The sequence below is a fragment of the Gossypium arboreum genome, chromosome 10, assembly GCF_025698485.1.
Source record: "Gossypium arboreum isolate Shixiya-1 chromosome 10, ASM2569848v2, whole genome shotgun sequence".
Classification (NCBI taxonomy): domain Eukaryota; kingdom Viridiplantae; phylum Streptophyta; class Magnoliopsida; order Malvales; family Malvaceae; genus Gossypium; species Gossypium arboreum.
In genome coordinates this window covers 4,729,395-4,753,570 of record NC_069079.1, presented here as the reverse complement: position 1 = coordinate 4,753,570, position 24,176 = coordinate 4,729,395, and the positions used below count along the sequence as shown (strand labels likewise).

General features: G+C 32.1%; 2 protein-coding genes across 2 annotated transcripts; both read left to right on the top strand.

The window, feature by feature from the left end:
* Positions 1-1,673: 1,673 nt before the first annotated feature.
* On the top strand, positions 1,674-9,871 carry LOC108489036 (probable LRR receptor-like serine/threonine-protein kinase At1g56130). Its single transcript, XM_017793268.2, has 24 exons — positions 1,674-2,185; positions 2,404-2,593; positions 2,866-2,937; positions 3,124-3,195; positions 3,856-3,927; positions 4,076-4,147; positions 4,250-4,321; positions 4,439-4,510; positions 4,627-4,698; positions 4,856-4,930; positions 5,061-5,132; positions 5,214-5,285; positions 5,417-5,482; positions 6,222-6,284; positions 6,473-6,517; positions 6,674-6,735; positions 6,847-7,226; positions 7,383-7,578; positions 7,675-7,836; positions 8,116-8,234; positions 8,344-8,554; positions 8,646-8,877; positions 9,006-9,156; positions 9,263-9,871. Exons 1-24 carry the CDS (start codon positions 2,044-2,046, stop codon positions 9,656-9,658), a joined length of 3,138 nt encoding a protein of 1,045 aa, XP_017648757.1. The 5' UTR covers positions 1,674-2,043; the 3' UTR covers positions 9,659-9,871.
* Positions 9,872-10,314: 443 nt separating this feature from the next.
* On the top strand, positions 10,315-23,085 carry LOC108489037 (probable LRR receptor-like serine/threonine-protein kinase At1g56140). The gene is given in 25 exon segments (XM_017793269.2): positions 10,315-10,954; positions 15,913-16,102; positions 16,194-16,265; positions 16,500-16,571; positions 16,924-16,995; positions 17,179-17,250; positions 17,363-17,434; positions 17,562-17,636; positions 17,718-17,789; positions 17,946-18,017; positions 18,168-18,239; positions 18,330-18,401; positions 18,547-18,612; positions 18,836-18,898; positions 19,174-19,218; positions 19,365-19,426; positions 19,552-19,931; positions 20,062-20,257; positions 20,354-20,509; positions 21,127-21,219; positions 21,222-21,244; positions 21,348-21,558; positions 21,753-21,984; positions 22,138-22,288; positions 22,399-23,085. Coding segments are annotated over 25 exon segments (3,096 nt in total). The 5' UTR covers positions 10,315-10,830; the 3' UTR covers positions 22,780-23,085.
* The last annotated feature ends 1,091 nt before the right edge of the window (positions 23,086-24,176 follow it).

Sequence of the window (24,176 nt, the reverse complement as noted above, 5' to 3'; positions counted from 1 at the left end):
TAAACTTATAAAATTAAAACAAAAAACAAAAAAATTTGAAGTTAGCCCGAATCAATAAGGGTATTGGTCCATGGAAAGTCATTATATCGGTTGATTTAGGAACCGAACATGCGGTTGAACAATTTTTTTAAAATAATTTTATCAAATCGAAATTTATTATCTAATTATTAATATATGTCAGAATGAAATATTCTAACTAATGCTTTCAGAAGTAGATTGATGATTGAACTGATCAGGCCACCAGTATGTCAGTTCGACTGATTAGTCTAGTTCGATTAAATAAAGTATTAAAAATAAAAAAAAAATTGGTTTAACCATTTGGTTCCTAGATCAATCGGTCTAATAGTTTTCTCCGGATTGATACCCTTGTTGATTTCTGTCTACTTAGTCCGACCAACTAATCCAATCTAGTTCAAGTTCTTACAATTTTTTATAATTTTATAATTATTTATCAATTTTAATATTTTATATTATTTTTACGATTTTTATACGTTTTATAAAATTTTAAATATATTTTATTAATATTATATATATTTTTAATTTTTAATTTTTATTTTTGAAATATTTATAATTTTTATATTTTTATAAGTTTATATCAATTTTCATATATTTTTATTTTTAAAAAATTTTTATGGAAAAATATTATATTAAACCAAAAGTTGTCACGTGTTATCATCTGATTGATTCGCCCATTTATTTTAATGGTCAATATGGTCAATGACAGGAGCTGTTAATGGAGGGACTTAATTGATTATTTTAGTTAATGGTAGTAGCTTAATTGAGTGTGAATTTAATATAGAGGCTTAATTGTTTTTTTTATTTTCTTAAGGGTTTTTTATTTTTACATATAAGCCTTTTATTTATATGTACATATATATACATATCTAATATTTGGTTAAATATCCATAGGTCCCTTACTTTTTACAAATTTGGATTTTAGTCTTTATACTCTTATTTTTTAGGTTTCAAAATTTAGGTCCAATTATTAATACTATTTTTTTTACATTTTATTTGTATGACATTTTGGTAGTAATGTAACTAAAAACTGATGTTGTAATGAAACTAATTTTAACAAAATAAATTTTAATAATGTTAATAGTTGGACTTAAATTTTGAAATCTAAAAGTTAAGGGATTAAATTCAAAATTCTGAAAAATACAAGGTCTTATGTCATATTTTAACTTTAATTTATTTTGTATTTTTCATATTCCTTTTCATCAATTCTAGTTACAAAATTAATTTCGAAACATTATTTTTATTGGTTTTCATGATATTTATTTATTTTTAAAATTTAATGCATCCATATTACATATTTTTCTTAATCTATTCTTAATATTGTTATTTCTTTATGATAATTAATTTATAAAATTTAAATATTAAAGTTTTCTTTCTAAAATATACATTTAAATAATATAAATTATAATTACTAATATTTTAAATTAATAAATACATCTTTTATTGTATTTGACTCTTTGTAAAGTCTAAAAACTTCCTGGCATAATGTGAAACAGATTGATGGGAGCGGTAAGCAAAGTCTAAGATCAGCGGTCAAAATAGAAATTAAATGTTTTGACAATTTTGGAGATTGAGTCTCCTTTCGCTTTCTAATTTTGGTAAATATCCAAAAGGAGTTTAGTTAAAACTAAATATCGAATAATATATTTTTTTTAATATCTGTTGGAGTGGAGGTGGACTATTAATTTATTCCAACTTGCTGATACTTTTGGTTCAGCAATCATGTCTTCTTCCTCTCTCTCTCTCTCTTCTCTCTCTCTCTCTTCTCTTTTTTGTTGAGCAGCAATAATGTTTTCAAGTTGACCTGGGCATTAACAGAAAATTGACAATTTGAAGTATGGTGAAATCTCCAAGCAAATAAAGCTCAGATTAATTCATGCCCAGTAATAATTCTTATCGAAGACGAAGTCGAGAGAGCCATTGGCTCATTGCGTGGAGTAGATGTGAGTGGTGACTGATAATAAGAAACACTTGTACGCCCAAATCCCGTATTTATTTTGTGAAGAAAGAAAAAAAAAAAAAAGAGAGATGGCTTTAAGGTTGATGATGAAGCCACCACTGTCTTCTTCCAAAGGCTTGCTCTTCTTCTACTTGGTTGTTTTGTTTTCATGCAGCCAATCCATTAATGCCCAGACTAACCAGACTAACGCCACAACCGATCCTTCTGAAGGTTCTCTCTCTCCCTCTCTCTGTATATATGTATAACAACGAACAAATAATTGATTTTAGGGGGAAAGCTATGGTACTTATAATCGGTTTTGATAAACACAGTACATGTTCGACAAAATGTAAATATATTTATCAGTATTGTTTATTAATATTATATGCTTCCTCTGTTCTGAGTAATTATTGTTTGGATAAATGGTAATCCTTTGTTAACGAAAACAGTGAGGGCATTGATCTCAATCTTCCAACAATGGGATCTACAAGCGCCGGATACATGGAACATCAGTGGAGAGCCATGTAGTGGGACTGCTCTCACCACAAGTTTTTCTGAGTTTGAGGATCCTTCTAATAACCCCGCTATCAGATGTGATTGTTCTTTCAACGCTAGCACTGTTTGCCATATTACCAGTCTGTATGCGTCTTGCTCTCACACGCTTCTGCAATATTTTTAAGCCATTACTATATATCATTATAGTATAACAGTTTATATAAGGCTAATTTGATCCAAAAGCTACTCCATTCACACTAACTGGTAATGGATCTTCTGGAAAAATTTAAGCATATAGTTTTCCAGATTATACACAGCAAAAAACCTTTCATTATTAATGGCCTTTGTGAGAAGTCTAATAATGATTAATATATCATTTCTACTAACATTTTACATGTTTTAAACTCTTTTATCAGGAGGGTATTTGGACTAGATAAACGAGGAGTGATACCAGAGGAGATTTTGGAGTTGCCTTACCTGGATTTCTTGTAAGAATGTTCCTTTTTATTCCTCTTTATTTTCTCCTTGCTTTTGTTCTTCATAAGCCAACATTGATTTTGAATATTTTCCAAATGAATACAGATTTTGAAATGTTTACAGAATGTTTTTTAGTTAAGGAAACCGGTTGGCTTTACAGTAACTGATTATAATCATTTCTGTTGTTGGTGATGCAGGAAAATTGATAAAAATTTCTTCTCCGGTCCTTTGCCAGCATTCCTTGGAAATCTGTCTAAATTAGGGTTACTGTGAGTACTCGAAGGGAATCTGATAAAAGCATTTCATATTTGGTTGATATTATTTCTTTGTTGGTTTTCAGGCCTTAAGAACGACCTTCCAAATAACAGTAGTTAGAAAAAAAAATTTTGGACGAAACAGTAGTTAGAATTAACATCATAGGAATGCAGAAAATGTATAGGCTGCTGTTTTATGGTTCAACACTTCCAAGTCTAATTGGTTTTTCATAAACCTCCCAATACCATACATGTAATTGCTACCAATACTTGGACTCAATACAAGAATGGATTCTGATATGTGATTGACACTTAAATTTTTTTTAAAGTTTTCTTTTTCATATATTTGAAGGATCATATCTCCATACCGTGTCCAAAAAATTAAGAGTTGAAGCAACATATGTAATAGGTTAACAATGAGGTTACCTTGACTATCTTTCAAAATAATGACTAGTGGAATTCGATGGCTGATCTGAAATGAAGTTGAAACAGTAGTGTGTGAAGTCCACTCTGTTTTATATATGACAGACAATGGCTCTTCTATCATACTAGAATAAGAAATCATTCTGTTCCCTAATTTCTATGTACAATTTTCAGTTTGTTTCATCCTAATTTCTTATATTCAAGAATACTCCTTTCTTTGGATTGTTTATTTATTTATTTTACTTTGTATAGGTCAATTGCCCAAAACAATTTCTCTGGGCCCATTCCAAAGGAGATCGGAAATCTCAAGAAGCTATATCTGCTGTAAGAATTGAAGGAACTCTCAACGAATTCTTTATGTCACCATTGTAAAGGATAAAATATTTCTTTTTTAAGCAAGCATTTACTTGTAAAAATGGTTTTTTTTTTCAAAAAGTTTCTCAAAAAAATTATGTGGATCAATGTCATGCAGCTCTTTGGGTAATAACGATCTCTCTGGAACATTGCCTCCTGAACTTGGTAATTTAGTCGAACTTGGAGAACTGTAAGTTATAACTTTCGTTAGTTCTTTGTAGAGGGACGTACATGATTGTGTTTATAGGTTACGCTTAAAATTATAACAACAATGGGTTTATGAATTTGGCAGATACATTAACAGTTGTGGATTGAGTGGTGAGATTCCGTCATCATTTGGTAACCTTAAAGAAATGCGAATTGTGTAAGAAAGACCCTTCTTTATGCTTATTTCCTTTTCTGTCTCTTGTTCTTACAAATAGCCTTATGTACCTTAAGTCTTTACCTTACCATAATAACAGTAAGCTCTATTGAATCTCAGGTGGGCATCTGACAATGCATTCACAGGCAAAATACCCGACTTCGTTGGTAACTGGACAAAGCTTACACAATTGTAATTCATCAAAACATATTGGTTATATTCTTCATAAAAGTTCAATCAGACATCAAGAATGATAGCTTTGCCTAGATTTTTCATCAGTTTGACTACTCTGTCAAATATTTATACAGGAGATTTGAAGGGAACTCTTTTGAAGGTCCAATTCCATCTAGTTTTTCAAATTTAACATCTTTGAATTCTTTGTAAGTAGAGATATCTTTCTTTCAAGATAGTATACTCCTGACCACCGTAGTACTCTCTCCCATTGTCTACATATTCATGCGTGATACATGTAGGCATGCATGCATGCATGTATGTGTATATATACGTACTTATTTTTTATGCTCGTAAATCATGTAGGCGAATTGGTGATATATACAATGGGAGTTCTTCTTCTCTTGATTTCGTAAGAAATCTAAAGAACTTGACTGACTTGTGAGTTAACCATACTCTTTATTTCTTGTAATCATCGGTTTTCCATTTTGAGAAAAAAAAAGATGAAGTGTTTTTATCTAAATTTATGTAATTAACATATTTATTTTTCCTTTCTTTTCATTCCCTATAGGGTTCTAAGAAATGTCTTGCTCACTGGTAATTTGCCATCTTATATCATGGAATTACAATCTTTACAAAAGCTGTAAGTTTCATCTAAAAGTTAACTGCTTCAATAATCTATGGTATATGCTTGCCTCATGTTTCAAACTTCTTTCTGTTCCAGGGATTTGAGTTTCAACAACTTAACAGGCCAAATTCCAAGCACTTTGTTCAATATGAATTCTCTCATATACTTGTAAGCAATCAAACAAAAAAAAAAAAAGAAAAGAAAAGAAAACCATCCCTTTAGTAGTTGAAAATCTCAGCTTAAGACTTATAGTTTTCACTTCACATTATTCATCTCTTTCATGCTATTGATATGGCCAGGTTTCTTGGAAATAACAGTCTATCAGGTTCCGTTCCCAGCCAAAAGAGTGAAACTCTTCAGACCATGTAAGTCATTTTATCTCATCAACTTATTTCATAAAATGTTAGTTTTAAATGTCCACCATCTCCTATTAACCATAGCCCCCCTCCCCCCTTCCATTTTTAATGTAAAATTGCCTTTTATCCCTCTAAATACTTATCCAATAATATGTTAAATTATGTTTGGCTCCCCAAAAGTATTTTCAATCAATTAAATAGTTTAATTTACATTAATCATGGTATTAATATTTATGTCTACCAGCTTTTTTTTTTTTTTTTTGGTGAAAGTCTACCAACTTATTTAATTTACATTTAATAGTCATTCTAACTCATCAACTTATTCCATAAAATGTTAGTTTTAGCCACCATCTCATATTAACCATAGTCAGCCAAGGGGAGGATATAAGGGGCTGGCAGCCCCCCCAAATTTTTTTTTGTAAAATTGCCTTTTATCCCTGTAAATACTTATAAAAAAATATGATAAATTATGTTTGGCTCCCCAAAAGTTTTTTAATTTTGTTTGTTTTTGAACTTTCAATCAATTAAAGTTTAACTAGCATTAATCATGGTATTAATATTTATGATTATATATTCATAACAAAAAAAGAAAATTTGATTATATATTCATAACAAAAAAAAAAAGAAAATTTTAAGTCAGCATCTTCCATATAGTGAATCTCCAAGTTGAAAAAGCAGGTTACATTCTCCTGATTCTGGCAATATATTCGTACTCCATACTCACTTTCTGCTCATATATTTAATGCAGAGATTTATCATACAATTTTCTATCAGGAAACTTGCCTTCTTGGGTAAACTCACGCTTGCAACTGTATGTATCTTAAACTAGGATGCTTCCTTTACTTACCTTTGCTTTCTAATTTTAACACTACTTTGTAGCTTATGGCCCTTCTGGTGCTCAAATGGAGTTTACTATCTTGTTGTTGATATCTCACTGTAAAAAAGTAATCAATTGCAAAACAATACTAATAAGAGCTTGTTTCATGGAATTTTATGCAGAAACTTTGTGGCCAACAACTTCACACTTAACAGCTCAAACATAAGGTGAGTTATGTCCCGTAGCTCCCGACTTTCCTTTCTCCTAAACTTTCTTGAAAGAATTCTTTTACCTTTATGAAAAGAAATGCTTGCTATTATCTCTACTATGCAATGCATTCTTATGGAAGTTCCTAATCAAGAAATTGTTTTGAAATTCCTCAGGGTTTTACCAGGATTAGAATGCCTACAAAGAAGCTTCCCATGCTTTAGAAATGCTCCTCGATGTATTAGCTAAAACTTTGGAACCGATATCTGTTGTTGAGCTCTTAATTATATAATTGATCAAGACCAATTGTTAATGCTTTGCTAACATATTTCAATGTCGGCAATGGCAGATGCAAACTTCTCACTCAATTGTGGTGGACCAGCAATAATAGCTGATGGGATACAGTTTGAGGCTGAGAATAGAACACTCGGCCCAGCAAAATTTAATGTAACCAGTACGCAGAAATGGGCAGTTAGCAATGCTGGCTTGTTTGCAGACAGACAAAATCAACAGTTTGTGGAAAACAACGGAGGACAAGTGAGAAGTACAAACACTCCAGAACTGTATGAGACTTCGAGGCTATCCCCTGGATCACTCAGATACTATGGCCTAGGCCTTGAGAATGGACTCTATACTGTAAGATTGTTCTTTGCAGAGACAGGTTTCCCAGAGCGAACCTCGGGGTCCTGGAGGAGTCTAGCAAGGCGTGTTTTTGATGTTTATATTCAGGTAATATTTCTTTTGAAGTACTAATTCATATCATTGTAAGCTATATATAAATCATTTCACTGCCCCTATTTGCAGTGTTTCTATGATTACAAGTACGTTCACATAATTTTACATTAGAAATACTTATTAGTTGATTTCTCATTAATGCTTCATCAGGGAGCCCGGAGACTAAGGGATTTTGATATATCAAAGGAGGCTGGTGGTGTTCAGAGAGCAATAAGTAGGAATTTCACTACTAACGTAACTGAGAACCATCTAGAAATTCACCTGTTCTGGGCTGGTAAGGGGACTTCCGGCACACCAGAAGATGGTTATTACGGTCCATCCATTTCAGCTATTAGTGTTGTTCCAAGTAAGACACCTTAATACTTTTGAATCCTCATGTAATAAATGCTCCATGTGCTTATCTTCTGTTTTATGTTTCTAATACAGCTATTTTGTTCTCCAGATTTCATACCAACTGTCAGTGGGATACCCCCAAGCAATCTTAAAGAGAAGAACTACACGGCATTGATTGCTGGTGTTACAGTTCCTGTTGTAGCATTGGCTTTGATACTTATATTTGCAATTATTTATGTGAAGAGAAAGAAAGAAGATGATGATGAGGAGGGTAAGAGCATTAGTTTATTGTAAAATATATATTATTGGTTATCCATTGTATATCAGAAAAAGGTGCTTCTTTACATCTCTGTTCAATATCAATGGAATAGTTTATATGAAAAGACCCCATTAACAGAAAAGAGAAAAAATCTTCTGCTTTTAAAATTGGTATGCCCAGCAAAGTTCATTAGTCTTTCAAAGTAATATCTAATCATGGTAATCGGTAATATTAGAGAAGCTTTTTTTTTTGGCTTCAACTTACAGGTTACTAATTGCCTTGTCTCTGCAGTGCTTCTTGGTATCAGCCCTAGACCAAACACATTTACTTATTCAGAGTTAAAAGCTGCCACTGAAGACTTCAGTCCTTCAAATAAGTTAGGAGAAGGGGGGTTCGGACCTGTGTACAAGGTAAACAATGTCAAACATTTTTAGCATGCTAACTTGCTTGTCATACAATGATGAAATTATCCAGAGGATGATTTATTACATAGCATTACTAAATCATAGTACACTTTAGGGTACACTTTCTGATGGGAGAGTTGTAGCTGTGAAACAACTTTCAGTAGCATCAAACCAGGGGAAAGATCAATTTGTTGCTGAGATAGCTACTATATCAGCAGTACAACATCGTAATCTTGTCAAACTATTAGGCTGCTGCATTGGAGGAAATAGGCGCCTCCTTGTTTACGAGTATCTTGTGAACAAAAGCCTTGATCAGGCTCTCTGGGGTATGGAAACAATTTATTGTAATAATTTATGCTTTCCATTCTTTTTTTATTAATGAACAACTATATCAGATTTGTTGTACCACATATGCAGGAAAAGAGGACTTGCATCTTGATTGGCCAACACGCTTTAATATTTGCCTATCAACCGCAAGAGGGCTAGCTTATCTTCACGAGGAGTCCATGCCAAGGATTGTTCATAGGGATGTCAAGGCAAGCAATATTTTGCTTGATGCAGTGCTTTGCCCAAAGATATCTGATTTTGGATTGGCAAAGCTTTATGATGACAAGAAAACACACATCACCACTCGCGCTGCTGGAACAATGTAAGACCTTTCAACCTTTTTGTTCATGAATCCTGCCTTAGTAGGATGTAATTTCTGTTCCCAAATTGCTAGATTTAGTAATTTTATCAGTAAACATTGTTCACCAATGAAATGTAATTATCTTGAAGTGGCTACCTGGCACCGGAGTATGCGATGCGTGGGCATCTTACGGAGAAAGTAGATGTTTTTGGCTTTGGTGTTCTTGCTTTGGAGATTATAAGTGGTAGACCAAACTCATATAATTCCGTAGAAAATGACAGAATTTATCTTCTTGAATGGGTAATCCAAACGGATATCTCCCTTTTGCAGTACTATTTATTCAAGTACCTCTTAAATTCCGAAGGCTTTGCTCATTATTATAAATTTGTTCTTACAATGTCTCTAGGCATGGACCCTGCATGAAAATAACCAACTTTTGAGCCTTCTTGATCCAAAATTAGTGGAGTTTGATGAAGATGAAGCTCTCCGAATGATAAGAGTAGCACTTCTATGCATTCAGGCATCACCATCAATGAGGCCACCCATGTCCCGTGTCGTTGGTATGCTTGCAGGAGATATTGAAGTGACCAATGTTACAACAAAACCAAGTTATATAACTGACTGGGATTTTAAGGATGTCACAGGCACCTTTATGGATGAATCGCAAACATCCATTCCATCTGACCATAGCGGCAGTGACATCAAGAGTAAGAACAAGATCATTTCAGATGCAGATGATCAACCAGTACCTTCTCCTGTAAATATTTCTGGGTTCAGGGAGAGCTTTGGAGAAGGAAGGTGAGAGTTGTTTGTTCCATGCGTGCTATAATAGCATATGATAATGCAGTTTCTTCAACTCTGCCTATTTTGTTGTTCTAGAAATTATCATTTCTGTATAGATTGAATTGTCTTGTAATATATGTATCGTAATATTATGAAATTCAGACAAACAAAGACTAGTTGTTGGAATAAACTTCTTTTGTTCAATGAAAAATAGCAAATTATGCAGTCCAAAGATTAACCCCCGAAATAACAGTCGTGAGACATCGTTGCAACAGAATAATATTGTTCAGTGTGTAAATCTGGTATATGCTAGGTAGGCCAGCCGACCTGATTTCCTTTTTCAATAGTTCTAAAAAACTGAGTTTTTCTATAATTGAACTTTAGATGCTGAAATGTGCTCTAAATGTCCATAGCAATTAAGTTTTTTGAGAAAGGTAACAAATGTTTTGTTCATTAAAATACTTGGTATTTTGACATGTGAAATTACATGCTAAAATTGGTATATAAATATATGTATGTATTGGACTGAGATAATCAGGAAGAATATTTGGCAAGTGGAATGGTGGATAGATAAAAAATGGAAGTTTGGGTCTAAGCTAGCCACCCAAATCTGTTGGCTTGACTGATTTTCATTTCATATATATAAATAAAATTCGCCATATCCAACTTGCAGCAAAACGTTCATTTTAAAAAAATCACTTGAAAGCAATATACACCACTGAATATTTGGCCAAATGATTTAGAAACACTATGAATTTGGATAACTCTCCAAATCAGCTTAGATGTGGACCTTACAAGTTCCGGCTCCGTATTCCATCCCCATTCAATAAGGCACTGCCCACTTCCCTCCCTGCAGTACAGGGCAGTTCCATGGGATTGGCTCATATCAGATTGTAAGACCTATGAATTTGTCGCAGTCCTGTGATAAGTTCGACTTTGGGACATTGGGTTCTTTCTTGCCTGGTCTTATGCAACTCTCTCAGCCATCGCTGCCCTAATCAATACGGCAAAAAAAATATTTATATTTGTCTATTTTTGACAAGGCAGCTCCTTCCTATAGCTAGTTGTGTTTTTTATATCAAATAAAACAATACAACGCTGGATTAACAACTAAAACTGGCGGCCAAGTCCGACTGCATATATAAATGTTGAGTCACACTAACTATATCGGTGAAAGAAATCAAAAGAAAAATGATATTGAGTGAGGAGCCGCCATCTTGTTTCAAATGCATGGTGGTGTTATTCATTTTCTTTATTGCTTGCACCAAATATTGCAATGCTCAGACTCCGACAGCTACCACCGATCCATCTGAAGGTATTTTCTCTGTCTGTAGCTTTGTGTCCATCTTTGCAAAATCCCAGGTAATCTGCCTTCACCATCTACAATATCTGAAAGATTCAAATATGAAAAATTTTAAATGTTAAGACTTAATTTAAATGTATGATGATTAAGTGCAAAGATATATTATAATTTCTTGTTCATTTAATTGTTTCAATTGATTTCCTCAAACAAAAAATGATTTTGTTTCAATTGATAGCTAAGTTTATGAGATGGAACTGTTGGCATATAATAATACAAGTCTCAACTGACAAATAAATATTTTTTCTTGCAATATTCATGGTAGATGGAGTCCAGTAAATTTAAGATTAGTTATTTGATACGTTAACAATGAAGCAAAGTCTTCTTCTTCTTCTTCTTCTTTTGAAAACAAGTTAAAGATTCCTTGTAAGTGTTTTTATCATATAAAAAAGTTTAGGGTAAACTACACTACAAGTTACCCAACTATGGGCCTGTTTCTTTTTCAGTCACTTAACTATGAATTTTTTTAAATTGGTCACCCAACTTTTTGAGTTTTTTTTGTCAATTTCTGTTTAGTGCTGTTAAAAAATTTGTATAATAACAAATTTAACCTTCAACGTTTACATATTATATCGATTTAATTATAATTTTAAAAATTACCTCAAAATTTACAAATGGTCGAATTTGGTCCTAATTCTAAAATTCAAAAAAATGTATAAAAGTACATAAATATTTTCATAAAATATAATAATAAATTTAAAAATATAAGAAAAGAAAAACAAAATTATCGATATCAAATTGACTTGGGTCTAAGGTATAGTCTTCTACTCGTTATTTAGTCGAACCGATGAAATGACAAAATCCATAAAAATAATTCAAACAGGTCTTGGAAGGAATTATTGAGGGTCCCTATGAAAATTTAGATATCTATTGTTTTGATCGAGAAAGGGATCCATAATGGAATGATTTTGAATCGGTTCATTAGTAAAAAACCTTCTCCCACCTTTGAATTACCGAGACAAAAACTTTATGCGAGAATAGAAGCCCCAGTGGGAGAATTAAGAATTTTTCTGATAAAGGATCAAAGCGGTTTTCCTTAAAGATGGAAAATTCGCCCGCCAGATTTTATTAATTTGCAAATTCTTCCTCAATTAGTTAAAAAAAATGAAATTGACTGATATTATGACGATACTAGGTAGCATAGATATCATTATGGGAAAAGTGGATCATTGAGTCGATAGGTATTGATCCACCAATCATCGAATCGTCACTTAAATGGAAACTTTCGAATAGTTCACTGATTAAATTGTAACTTTTTTTAGTTAAATGACCAAAATAAAAACTTTCCTATAGTTTAGTGACTAAAAGTGTAGTTTACCCAAAAAATTATATTTAACTTCAATTAAAATTAGGTATTTAAAATTTATATTTAACTCAATTATATATTAGAACTCACTAAAATATTTTTATGTAAAATTAATTAGTTACCAGAATATTTCAATGAAAAAGCTCGCATTTCACTGAAAACAACTTACAAGAAATAATTTTTAAAATAGATTGATTTTCTAGAAAAAAATTAAGGGTATGTTTCGTTTTAGAAAATGTTCTTTGTTTTTTATTTTTTTATTTTCATTTTAGAAAAAAATTGTTTATTTTTGAAAATTGGAAAATATGTTTGGTGAATGGAAATAACAATTTATTTCAATAATGAAAATAGTGAAAACGAATTTGGTATGCATTTTTCAAAATAGAAATAAAAAATAATAAATTTAAAGTATAATTTATTTAAATTGTATTATAATAGTAAAATAAAATTTAATTAAATAAAAATTTTAAAGATTAAAAATAAAAGTTGTTTCTAAAAGGATTCAAACCCAACCATTTTAATATATAAAATGAAGCTTTAAAAAATCCTTATTTTTAACTCTTTCCATTTAATCAAAACAATTTTATTAAATACAATGAAAATATGTTTTTATTTTTAGTTTTCACATATTTTTATTTTTATTTTTCAAAATTATTTTTAAAATTTTTAATTAAACATATTTTCTTCACTATTTTCTAAGAAAATTAAAAGAAAATAATCCTTGTTTTCTAAAACCAAACGCACCATTATACTTTCCTGTGTTTGAATAATTTTGTATAAATTATTTTTCATTATTTGACAATTTTTTCTGAAATTATTTTCTAAAAGTTATTCTTAGTGAAACAATATTTGTTATAAAATATTATAAAATATTTCCTTTTGACAATTAAAATTTATTTTTAATAAGATAATATTTTATAATAATTAATATCTTATATAAAATTAATAATAATCAATGCTTAATTGAAAATCTTACATATATGAGAGTGAATAGTGACATGTTAAAGTTAGAAGGGATAAATGAAACTAAGCATGATTTAAACAAATAATCATATTTATGTAATTAAAATATTCATATTTTATACTATAAAATATTTATAAATTATAATATTAATATATTATTAAAATATTAATATAAATATTTTTCAATCATAAATTAAGAATATTATTTGAAATTTAAAATTATTATTGTTAAAATTTATTACTAATATAAAATTGTAATATAATTATTATATTAATTATATTAATAATTTATTATATTATCAAATATAAATAATTAAAATATTCATGTTTAATAATATTGAATATTATAATATTAGATTTTAATATTTTAATATTTTAAAATTTAAAATAAACATTTATTGTTAATGTAATAATATTAGGTATGATTCAAGTTAATTTTTATATAAAAATAAGGGTAAAATTGCACTAACAGTTACTCAATTTTGATGCAGCTGACAAAACAGTCACTTTGATTTCAATTCAGTTACTCAACTTTTAAAAAATTACAAATTAGTCACTAACGTTATCAAAAAGTGACAAATCAATCACCCATTAACATTTTCTGTTACAGGCCTAACGGGACAAGTGATGTGACCAGTTAACTTGCCACGTCGGGCGAGGCAAAGTTTCAATTCAATCACTCAACTTTCAAAAAATAACAAATCAGTTATTAACGTTATCGATAAATAATAAATCAGTCACTTAACATCGTTATTGAAAAGTTACAAATCAGTCACTCATTAACATTTTCCGTTACAAGCCTAATGGGACATGTGACGTGGCTAATAAACTAGCTAATGTGGCCAGTTAACTTGCCACGTTAGATGAGGCAAAGTTGAGTGACTGTTTTTTTCATCCTTCCTTTTCTGTTTTTAATAAATGACCCAATATTTTTACTTTTTGCATAAATGACCCAATATGTTTATACTTATTCCCAATTCCAACAATCTGGTTGTCGCCGTCTCTGCCACAACTATCTTTGGCGTCACCATCGTTGACCTCCAAACCACCATTCTATCTTTCTTTTTTTTTCTTTTTCAACCCCCCAATAGAAAAGCCACCACGGTTGGGATCCAACTGTCTTTTTCTGTTGCCCAAAGTCATTAGCTTTGAAAAAATCGGATCAAAATGGGATTGGAGACAATTCAAGAACCAAATTGGTGAGGAGAAAATCCTCCAAAGCAACATTCAAGCAATTCAAGAACCAAAACGACTCGGATTTGTCAAGATCTTTATGGGATACGATGATATAAACAAAAGGACCGTCAATTAAGCTAAACAACACAAACTCCATTGCTAACATTATTAAGTTGCATAAAACAAAATCAGAAGCAAAACAAGGGGAACATCTAGACAAACCAAACAATCAATTGAACTTATGATTTTCGAGAACAAAGGAAGCGGTTCCTCTAAAGGGACAACTAAATGCCGACAAGTGATATTCTAGGTTAGGTCAGTGATTAGCAATATCCCAAAGTAGAAATCGGACTAGGTATTGTAGCAAAGGAGGATGAGAGATGGATCAGAATAAGAGCACCGGAGATGGTCGGCAATGAAAGTTGTGGTTGAGGTGAGATAAGCCCAGTCCTTGGAAAGGGATTTGAATCGGGTCACGAACCTAAGGGGTAATCTAGAAAGGATATCGAAAAGGGTATTTTGGTTTAATGACAATGAGGAAACCATGGTTTTAGCTTTCTTCCTAAACAAGAAGAATTCATTAAAGGGTTTTGTTTGTTCTTTTTTTTTGGGTATCTAGTTTTTGAAAGTTAGACTGATTTATTATTTTTTTTTAAAGTTGAATGATTGAATTAAAAGTTGAGTGACTGTTGGTGTAATTTATCTTATATATATTTTGGATTCAAAATAACATGGTGGCCGGTTAAATTTTAAGTCACTTTTTGTTACATACATAATAAAAATGGTTAGTAAGACTAATTTATTATTTTTTAAAAGTTAAATGATTAAATTAAAATTAGAATGACTATTTTATCAGCTTGAGTGCTGTTGATGTAATCTAGCCTAAAAATAAAAACATTGATGAAAGAGTTCTTCTCGAAAAAAAAAAGAACTTACAAGAGGGTAATTCAATTTGTAGGAAAAGGGGCTTACTTTTTATTTACCAAACTGTTTTCATGAAGCAGACACAAAGTATTATAATCTCTCTTGTTACTGCTACCCAAAGGTTCCTTTAAGAGTATATTTAGCACTGGCTTTTCAGTTGCCTGTTGTTTGGATGTTTTCTTTTGACCATCTTCACTTCATGAAGTGCAATTTTCAGTCTTTGAATGTCTTCAATCAGGGTCTGATACTCTGACAGTGCCCCCGGTCAAATTTTTTTACTCTATTACTACAATTCCACAACGACTAATGCACCCTTCAGTTCTCCCTTCCCCATCACATAGCTCGCCACTAAATGGCTGTATCAACCCAAGTTTCACCTTGTTGAAATGAGCCATCTTCCTCCAAACACTCTCGAGGCTGCTCTTCTTTTTTGGTTCATCTTTCTATTTTTGATCAAACCATTACAGCAATCCTCTATAAGAGCTTTTGCTACCATTATGCCACTTACATAAATAGTAATCTTTTTATTTTTGTTGATGTGAAGTGAGGGTATTGAATGCAATATTCCAACAATGGGAAACTCAAGCGCCAGAAGGTTGGAACATCAGCGGAGAGCCATGCAGCGGAGTTGCTCTCAGTCAAAGCGATTCAGTGTTTGAAGACTCTGCTAATAATCCATCTATCAGATGTGACTGTTCCTTCGAAAATTCCACCCTCTGCCACATTACTAGACTGTATCTCTATTTCTCTATGCTCTCCTTCATCTCTTCCATATATTATACTCATCTTCTTATTTAATTTCCATTTATGTTTTGATGATCTCAGGAGGGTATTTTCTCTGGAGAAACGAGGAAGGATACCTGAAGAGCTTTTAGCTTTAAGATATCTCAACTTCTTGTATGAACATTCTCTCTCTCTCTCTCTCTCTTCTCTCTCTTTATGCATGCCATTCAGTTGTTTAAATAACCCAAGATTTAATACTTTAACTAAATTTAAGGCCTTCCAATGAATAAAATTTTTTGTTCTTTTATAGTTGAATACGGGACATATACGTGTGCGTATATTTGCTTGAAGATTTTTGTTGTTCTAATTATAGTAAGGAAGATTCATTAATATGTTTTGGTGATGCAGGAAGATTGATCAAAACTTCTTCACAGGTCCCTTGCCAGCATTTATTGGAAATATGTCTAGACTAGGATTACTGTGAGTGCTCCAATATTATCACTTATATATAATTTTTAAGGTCTTTCTAGTAATATGACCAATGGAATTCATACTATTTAATATAATTAATTACTGTCAAAATTAAGCCAATAATATACTTATTGTGTTAGTAACAATTTTCATCTGTTTCCTAGGAATTCAAGCATTTTATTTTAATGAACTATATATTATTCATACTCATCTCCTTTTTTAACTTTCTGATCAAAATGGTGATTATGAACTCATTTGAATTGCAAAATGCTATTGATTTAACCTATTATTGTTGTTGGTGATTTCTTGTATTGATCCAAGACGTACTGATTCTTTGGATGACACTTTATAAAAATGACAGGTCAGTTGCCCAGAATTCATTATCTGGACCCATCCCAAAGGAGATTGGAAATCTCAAGGAGCTCTATCTGCTGTAAGACTTGAACAAATTCTCCACGCATAAAACATACATGAATGATCTTCATCATACAGCACATATATAATATGTATACTTATAAGTTTGTTTTTCTCTTTATAATACAAATAGTACCTATTATTGTTCTGAGTTCTTCACCCAAAACATAAAATATAAATTTTGTGGTTGTACATCATGCAGGTCTCTTGGTATTAATAATTTCTCAGGAACAATCCCACCAGAGTTGGGTAATCTAGTTGAGCTTCAACAACTGTAAGTTGTAACTTGATCTCTACTTCTTTTTTAGGCATGTAATTAATATTGTATTAATATGTTTATCATCTGAATAATTAAGATAACTTTGGCTTACGATTGTTGTTGACAGTTACATTAACAGTTGTGGATTGACCGGTAAAATCCCCTCAACATTTGCAAACCTTAAAAATTTGCAAATTGTGTAAGAAATTTCTACGACTATGAATATCTTATTCTTCTATATATATGCTTGTTGGCTTTTGTTCTTCAGTTCCGGAAAGTTGCCTTGGCCTAGCTTAGCTTAATTATAATGGCTTGTTGAATTTCAGGGGGGCATCTGACAACGCTTTCACAGGCAAAATACCTGAATTTATTGGAAGTAACTGGACAAGGCTTGCATCATTGTATGTTTTCCAAACATGAGAAATAACCGTGAATGTAGATTTTTCTTGTGCTACTTCCCCGACTAATCTGTCAATCTATAGGAGACTTGAAGGGAACTCTTTTGAAGGGCCTATACCATCTAACATTGGGAACTTAACCTCTCTTACCATTTTGTGAGTAAATTTAATATTTTGTATTCCATGTTATTCCCCGACCCTCCCAATAGTCCCTCCCAAGCCTCTCTTCTCCTCATGCTCACACATCAATGCATGTAATATCTTCTGATATATATGTATTTGTTTGGTCCTTGTGTATAATCATGTATATAGGCGAATTACCGGTATATACAACGGGAGCTCTTCGCTTGATTTCGTTAGAAATTTAAAGAACATATCGGACTTGTGAGTTAAGCATACCATTTAACATCTTGATCTTATCTCTATCTTTATTTTTTCTTTTTTTCTTTTTTTTTCCCCATTTAGTTTCATGGTTTTACCTAAATTTACGGAATAACAAACTTTACTTTTGTTTCTTTTTTTCCTGTATTGTAGAGTTCTAAGAAACGTTTTACTCACTGGTAGCATTCCCTCTGACATCTCAGATTTCCAATCTTTACAAAAGCTGTAAGTTCTATTCACAAATTTATTGTTAATACTGTATACTAAATGAAAAGTCCATTTCTTTACTATTAATGTCTTTTCTTTCTCATCCAGGGATTTGAGTTTTAACAACTTAACTGGACAAATTCCAAGTAAACTGTTCAATATGAATTCTCTTACATACTTGTAAATTCCAAGAAACTCTCTCTTTCGTTGCTTGAAAATCTCACTTTATGTCTAGTTGATCGCTAATATCTGCTTCAACCACATTGTTTCCACATAACGTAATTATTTATGTTGTTTCTTCTTTTCATGATGTTGAAATGATCAGGTTTCTTGGAAATAATAGTCTGTCAGGTACCCTTCCTAGCCAAAAGAGCGAAATTCTTAAGAGTATGTAAGTCATCATATCACTGTGATGTATGTCATTGAATTAGTTAACAAGTTTTCTTATGATTTATGTTTTGAGTTTAAGATTTTTCCCTGATGCATCATTTTTAAATCCCAATCAATGTTTATCCCTTTCTGCACATGAGGAGTTTTTGATGTTGTAGGCACGCACAATTTATAATATCTGTAGTTGTAAATCTATCATTGTTAACTAATCTACTCTGATGCAGAGATGTGTCTTACAATCAGCTATCGGGAAATTTGCCCCCATGGATAGATTCAAGCTTACAACTGTACATCTCTTAATCCATGACACTTCCTATCTTTGGTTTCCAATTCAGTACATTGCTTTGAGCATGAGGCTTGCTAGTGCTCAAATGGAGCTTTTATCCCCCTTATAATCACCATGAGTTTAGATGTACATATGGACATTAAAAACAATGAATGTGCCGATAAGTCCAATATTTGAGGGTCTATACATAATACACATGGGGGATGTGAAAATTAATTCATTAAATATTTTCTGATATGGACTAGGAGTAAGATTTTTTTCTGGAATTCTATGTAGGAATGTAGTGGCCAACAACTTCACACTCAATAGCTCAGACATAAGGTGAGATATTGTCCAACCATCCTCTGTTTTCCCTTTTCCTCTCCATCTTTTCCCCATGAGTAAGCAGTTGCGATCATTTCATCCATGGAATGCATTATTTTCAAGTGTCAAATCCAGATGGACTATAAATATTTTTCAAATTACAGACTTTTACCCGGATTGCAGTGCCTTCAAAGAGGCTTCCCATGCAATAGAAATTCTCCACGATGTAAGCTTAGCTAAAACTTTGGCATCAGTCTATGTTGTTGAGGTTTGAATTATATATAAATTCCAACGGGGATTTTGACCATTTATTAGTTATTTGCTAAACATGTTTCAATGGTTGCATGGCAGATGCAAACTTTGCAATCAAGTGTGGTGGTCCGCAGATGACGGCTGATGGCATAGTGTTTGAGGCTGAGAATAATTCCTTGGGCGCAGCAACATTTAATGTAACAAATACGCAAAAATGGGCAGTTAGCAATGTAGGATTGTATGAAGACAGGGAGAACCCACTGTATGTGCAAAACACAAATGCACAAGTGAAAGGCACCAACACTCCTGCGCTTTATCTTACTTCAAGGATATCCCCTGTATCCCTCAGATACTATGGCTTAGGCCTTGAGAATGGGCCTTATACAATAAACTTGTTCTTTGCGGAAACAGCTTATCCAGATAGAAGCACTCAGTCGTGGAAAAGTTTAGGAAGACGTGTTTTTGATATTTATATTCAGGTAATGCTTGCTTTATATGAAAAATGAAATCATTCTCAAGAGTAGATTATAAATTTTGTTACTTCTACAGCTCCATTTCGAGTGTTTCTATGAATACAGTTATGTTTATATCTCATCACCACTTTCATAGGGGGGTCTTCAAGTTAAAGATTTCGATATATCAAAGGAGGCAGGTGGGGCTGAGAAAGCAATTACTAGGAGATTCATTTCTAATGTGACAGATAATCATCTTGAAATTCACTTGCTTTGGACTGGTAAGGGGACCTGCTGTGTACCAGAACTAGGTTATTATGGTCCATCCATTTCAGCTATTAGTGTGGTCCCAAGTAAGAATATTAACACACATCAGCCAGTCTTTCTTACAAGATCCTTCAAATGTGCTTTTGTTTTCTGATTCTGATACCTCTACTTTGTTGGCTTAGATTTCAAACCAACTGTTAGTGGGTTACCACCAGGCAATTCTAAGAGGAAAACAGCACTGATTGTTGGTATTGCAGTTCCTGTTGGAGCTGTTTCTTTGATGCTGATATATGTAGTTATTCACTTTAAGAAAAGAAAAGAATACGATGATGAGGAAGGTAAGAGCATCACTACTTTACATACAAAGTGCATCATTGTCATAGTGGTTATATTTCTACAAAAGATGTCTGTTGGTTGAGAACAATGAGGCATGTCACTAATTCAATCCTTTATGTCAATAGTTCAGCCAGATAGTAGGCTGTGGATAATGATTTGTTGATGGTAATTCTCTATGCTCTTGATAGTGGTAGTGAATGACTTAACTTCTGAATAGTAATTAACTATATATATAGAGAGAGAGAGAGAGCGCTAAATTTAATGAGCAATCCTAGAGCATATCTAGTCTTAAACTAGGTTACCTTAAACTTGGTGAGTGTTGGATAAGGATATGTACCGATACAAGTATACATTTTTTTCCAAGCTTTTTCATATATTTGGAGGATCATACCCCATGTTCATATCTAAATATGTGTCAAATATGGTAGTCGCATATGGATTCTTTAGACATGATTTTGTACCTTCACAAACATTGCATATCGAGTACCGAGCATCTAGAACTCTAGTACAATTAACAAAGTCAGCATTATAATTAATATTGAAATATTAGATAAAGTTTTTTTTTCTCGTTTTATCACTACAACTTACAGCCTACTACTTGCCTTACTTGACTCTGCAGTGCTTCTTGCAATTGGTCCTAGACCAAACACATTTAGCTATGCTGAGTTGAAAGCTGCAACAGAAGACTTCAGTCCTTCAAACAAGTTAGGAGAAGGGGTTATGGAGCTGTCTACAAGGTTGCTATGTTTTACATTTTTAGGATGCAATAATCATATTGATTGAAGCACTTTTGAGAGGATGGTATATATTTCAACATTGCTAAGTTAGATTACCTTGTAGGGTACATTATCAGATGGGAGGGTGGTAGCTGTGAAGCAACTTTCAGTAGCATCTCACCAAGGAAAGAGTCAATTTGTTGCTGAAGTAGCCACCATATCAGCAGTGCAACATCGCAATCTTGTCAAACTACATGGATGCTGCATTGAAGGGAAAAGGCATCTTCTTGTTTACGAGTATCTTGAAAATAAAAGCCTTGATAAGGCACTCTTTGGTATGATCACACTGTAATATATGATTAACAAGTGCAAGATGCTTTTCCCTATTCAGTCTTTTTGCAGGAAATATATGATGATGAGCATTTGAATTTACTCCATTTTTTATTACTCATAAGCATTTGAATTTACTCCATTTTTTATTACTCATAACTGAACCAGTTGATTAAGTTTTTTGACACTATATATGCAGGACGCAGTGACTTGCATATCGATTGGCCGACCCGCTACAGTATCTGTTTAGCAACTGCAAGAGGGTTAGCTTATCTTCATGAGGAATCTAGGCCAAGGATTGTACATAGAGATGTTAAGGCAAGTAATATTCTCCTTGATGCAGAATTGTGCCCCAAAATATCTGATTTTGGATTGGCAAAGCTATATGATGACAAGAAAACGCACATCAGCACTCGGGTTGCCGGAACCATGTAAGTCTCTTTAGACTTCTGTTCAGGAGTTCTTAATGCCTTTTTTTTTTTTTTTTTGCATTCATATATTCATGAACAAATGTAAACCAAGTAACTAGATAAAGTAGTTTCATTGATAAACACTCACAAAATGGGATTTAATTTATGTTGAAGAGGCTACCTGGCACCGGAGTATGCAATGCGTGGCCATCTCACTGAGAAAGCTGATATTTTTGGATTTGGTATTGTTGCTTTGGAGATTCTTAGTGGTAGACCAAACTCTGATAATAGCTTGGAGGATGATAAAATCTATCTTCTTGAATGGGTATGTATTGGACAATCTTTTTTCATTTCTCGTACTCGGTTGTTTTTCATTGCCTTCAAAAGGACATGTAACTCATGATGAATGAAATGCATTTTCTACAACGTTTCCAGGCATGGGCTCTACATGAAAATAACCAAAGCCTGGATCTAGTTGATCCAAATTTAGTTGAGTTTGACGAAAATGAAGCTCTCCGAATAGTCGGGATTGCCCTTTTGTGCACTCAGGGATCACCGTCGATGCGGCCACCCATGTCCCGTGTTGTGGCTATGCTTGCTGGGGATATTGAAGTGAGTGGTGTTATAACAAGACCAAGCTATCTTACTGACTGGGATTTTAGGGATTTAACAAGCAGTTTTGTGACTGAAAGTATACAAGCATCGACTGCATCCGAGGATAATGACAACCATAACCAGAACAGGATTAGCTCAGGCCCAGGGGCGGCACCAATTCTATCTCCAGTAAATGTCAGTGACATTCCTGAAGAAAGATGAGAGGATTATGTATTTGCATGTGTCTTATTAAGACAGAAATTTGCTACTTTTTGTAGTTAAAAATAAATCATAGACTTCTACATACATATGGATTATAGAGTGAAAGATGTAAATGGCAAAGTCATTTGGATGCGTTTGCAAGTATAAATGAAATTTGTCAATGGCGCATGCCCTTGTTAGGTATTACATTGTCAAGCAAGAGCTTTTACCACGACTTTCACCATGTCAACATTTCTGGAAGAAGAAACCAACCACCATTGTTAATTGTTTGAATAATATTGTTTATGAATTGGAATTTGCTTTGAAGTTCAGTGAAATCAAATCAAATTCAATATAGTAAATAATATTCAAATTAAAATTGAACATAACATTACTTCAATTTTTCTTATATTTTTCACTCCGCCAATTTAAAAGTCAATAATCAAATACATTAATTATCACATAATTCAAAACATAAATAACCCAATTCAAAGAAAGTATCACAAATAAATTAAAAATACTGCATTTTCAAGTCCCATCACTACAAATAAATTAAAAATACTGCATTTTTCAAGTCCCATCACTAAGGAAAGAGTCAATTTATTTCTTATTATCAATTTAATTTACGGACACAGTATAAAAAATTATAATTATAAAAATTTTAAAAAATCTTATTATGTATAAATTATAATTATTAGTTAAATTTATAGTTTTTAAATATAATATGAGCAAAAGAAAACTATTATCAATACTGTTAATTGTTATATCGACATATTTTAGACAGAAAAATTATTTATTTAGAATCTGCTTTTTTATAAAAATATTTTTGGTAGAATTTTTTTTAAATTAATTGATAAAAGACCTTTCTATTTTTGTGTTAATGTGGAATAAAAATAATAATAAATAAGTAGGGTTACCAAGTAATTAATCTCATTTAAGGTTTGGTGTCAGTCACGCCGACATTTTTTTCAGCTACTAATTAAAATAGGAAATTTATATATCAGGCCCCTAAATATTTTAGGCCATCACATTTCAGTCTGATGTTACCAATGTATTAGGTGACATCGGTGGAACACTGTAAAAAATATCTATTCTCGTAATTAATCTATTTCTTATACCTTTTTAGTAATTTTTTTATATATTATTTATGTAAAAACTAAATTGTTATTTTGGATTTTTGGGTGTTTTCATATTAGGTATTTCTCCAATCATATTTAGTTTATAGATTTGGTTTTTTAGCTTTTTAGGTGAAATAGTCATAAAAAACAGTAAAATTGAAAAAGAAGATCAAATTACACAATATGTAACTGTTAAGGGTTAAAACTTTTAAAATCAAAACTAAATTATTGAGGGTTAAAACTTTTAAAATCAAAACTAAATTAACATAATGTATAAATATTTAGGGTTAAAATTACTAT

What these genes read in the sequence shown, in the direction of transcription:
- LOC108489036 (XM_017793268.2), top strand. Translation starts at nt 2,044, where the DNA reads ATGGCTTTAAGGTTGATGATGAAGCCACCACTGTCTTCTTCCAAAGGC. An exon ending in TTAACATCTTTGAATTCTTT is followed by an intron (nt 4,699 to 4,855) that starts GTAAGTAGAGAT and finishes TAAATCATGTAG; the next exon opens with GCGAATTGGTGATATATACA. An exon ending in GAATTTATCTTCTTGAATGG is followed by an intron (nt 9,157 to 9,262) that starts GTAATCCAAACG and finishes CAATGTCTCTAG; the next exon opens with GCATGGACCCTGCATGAAAA.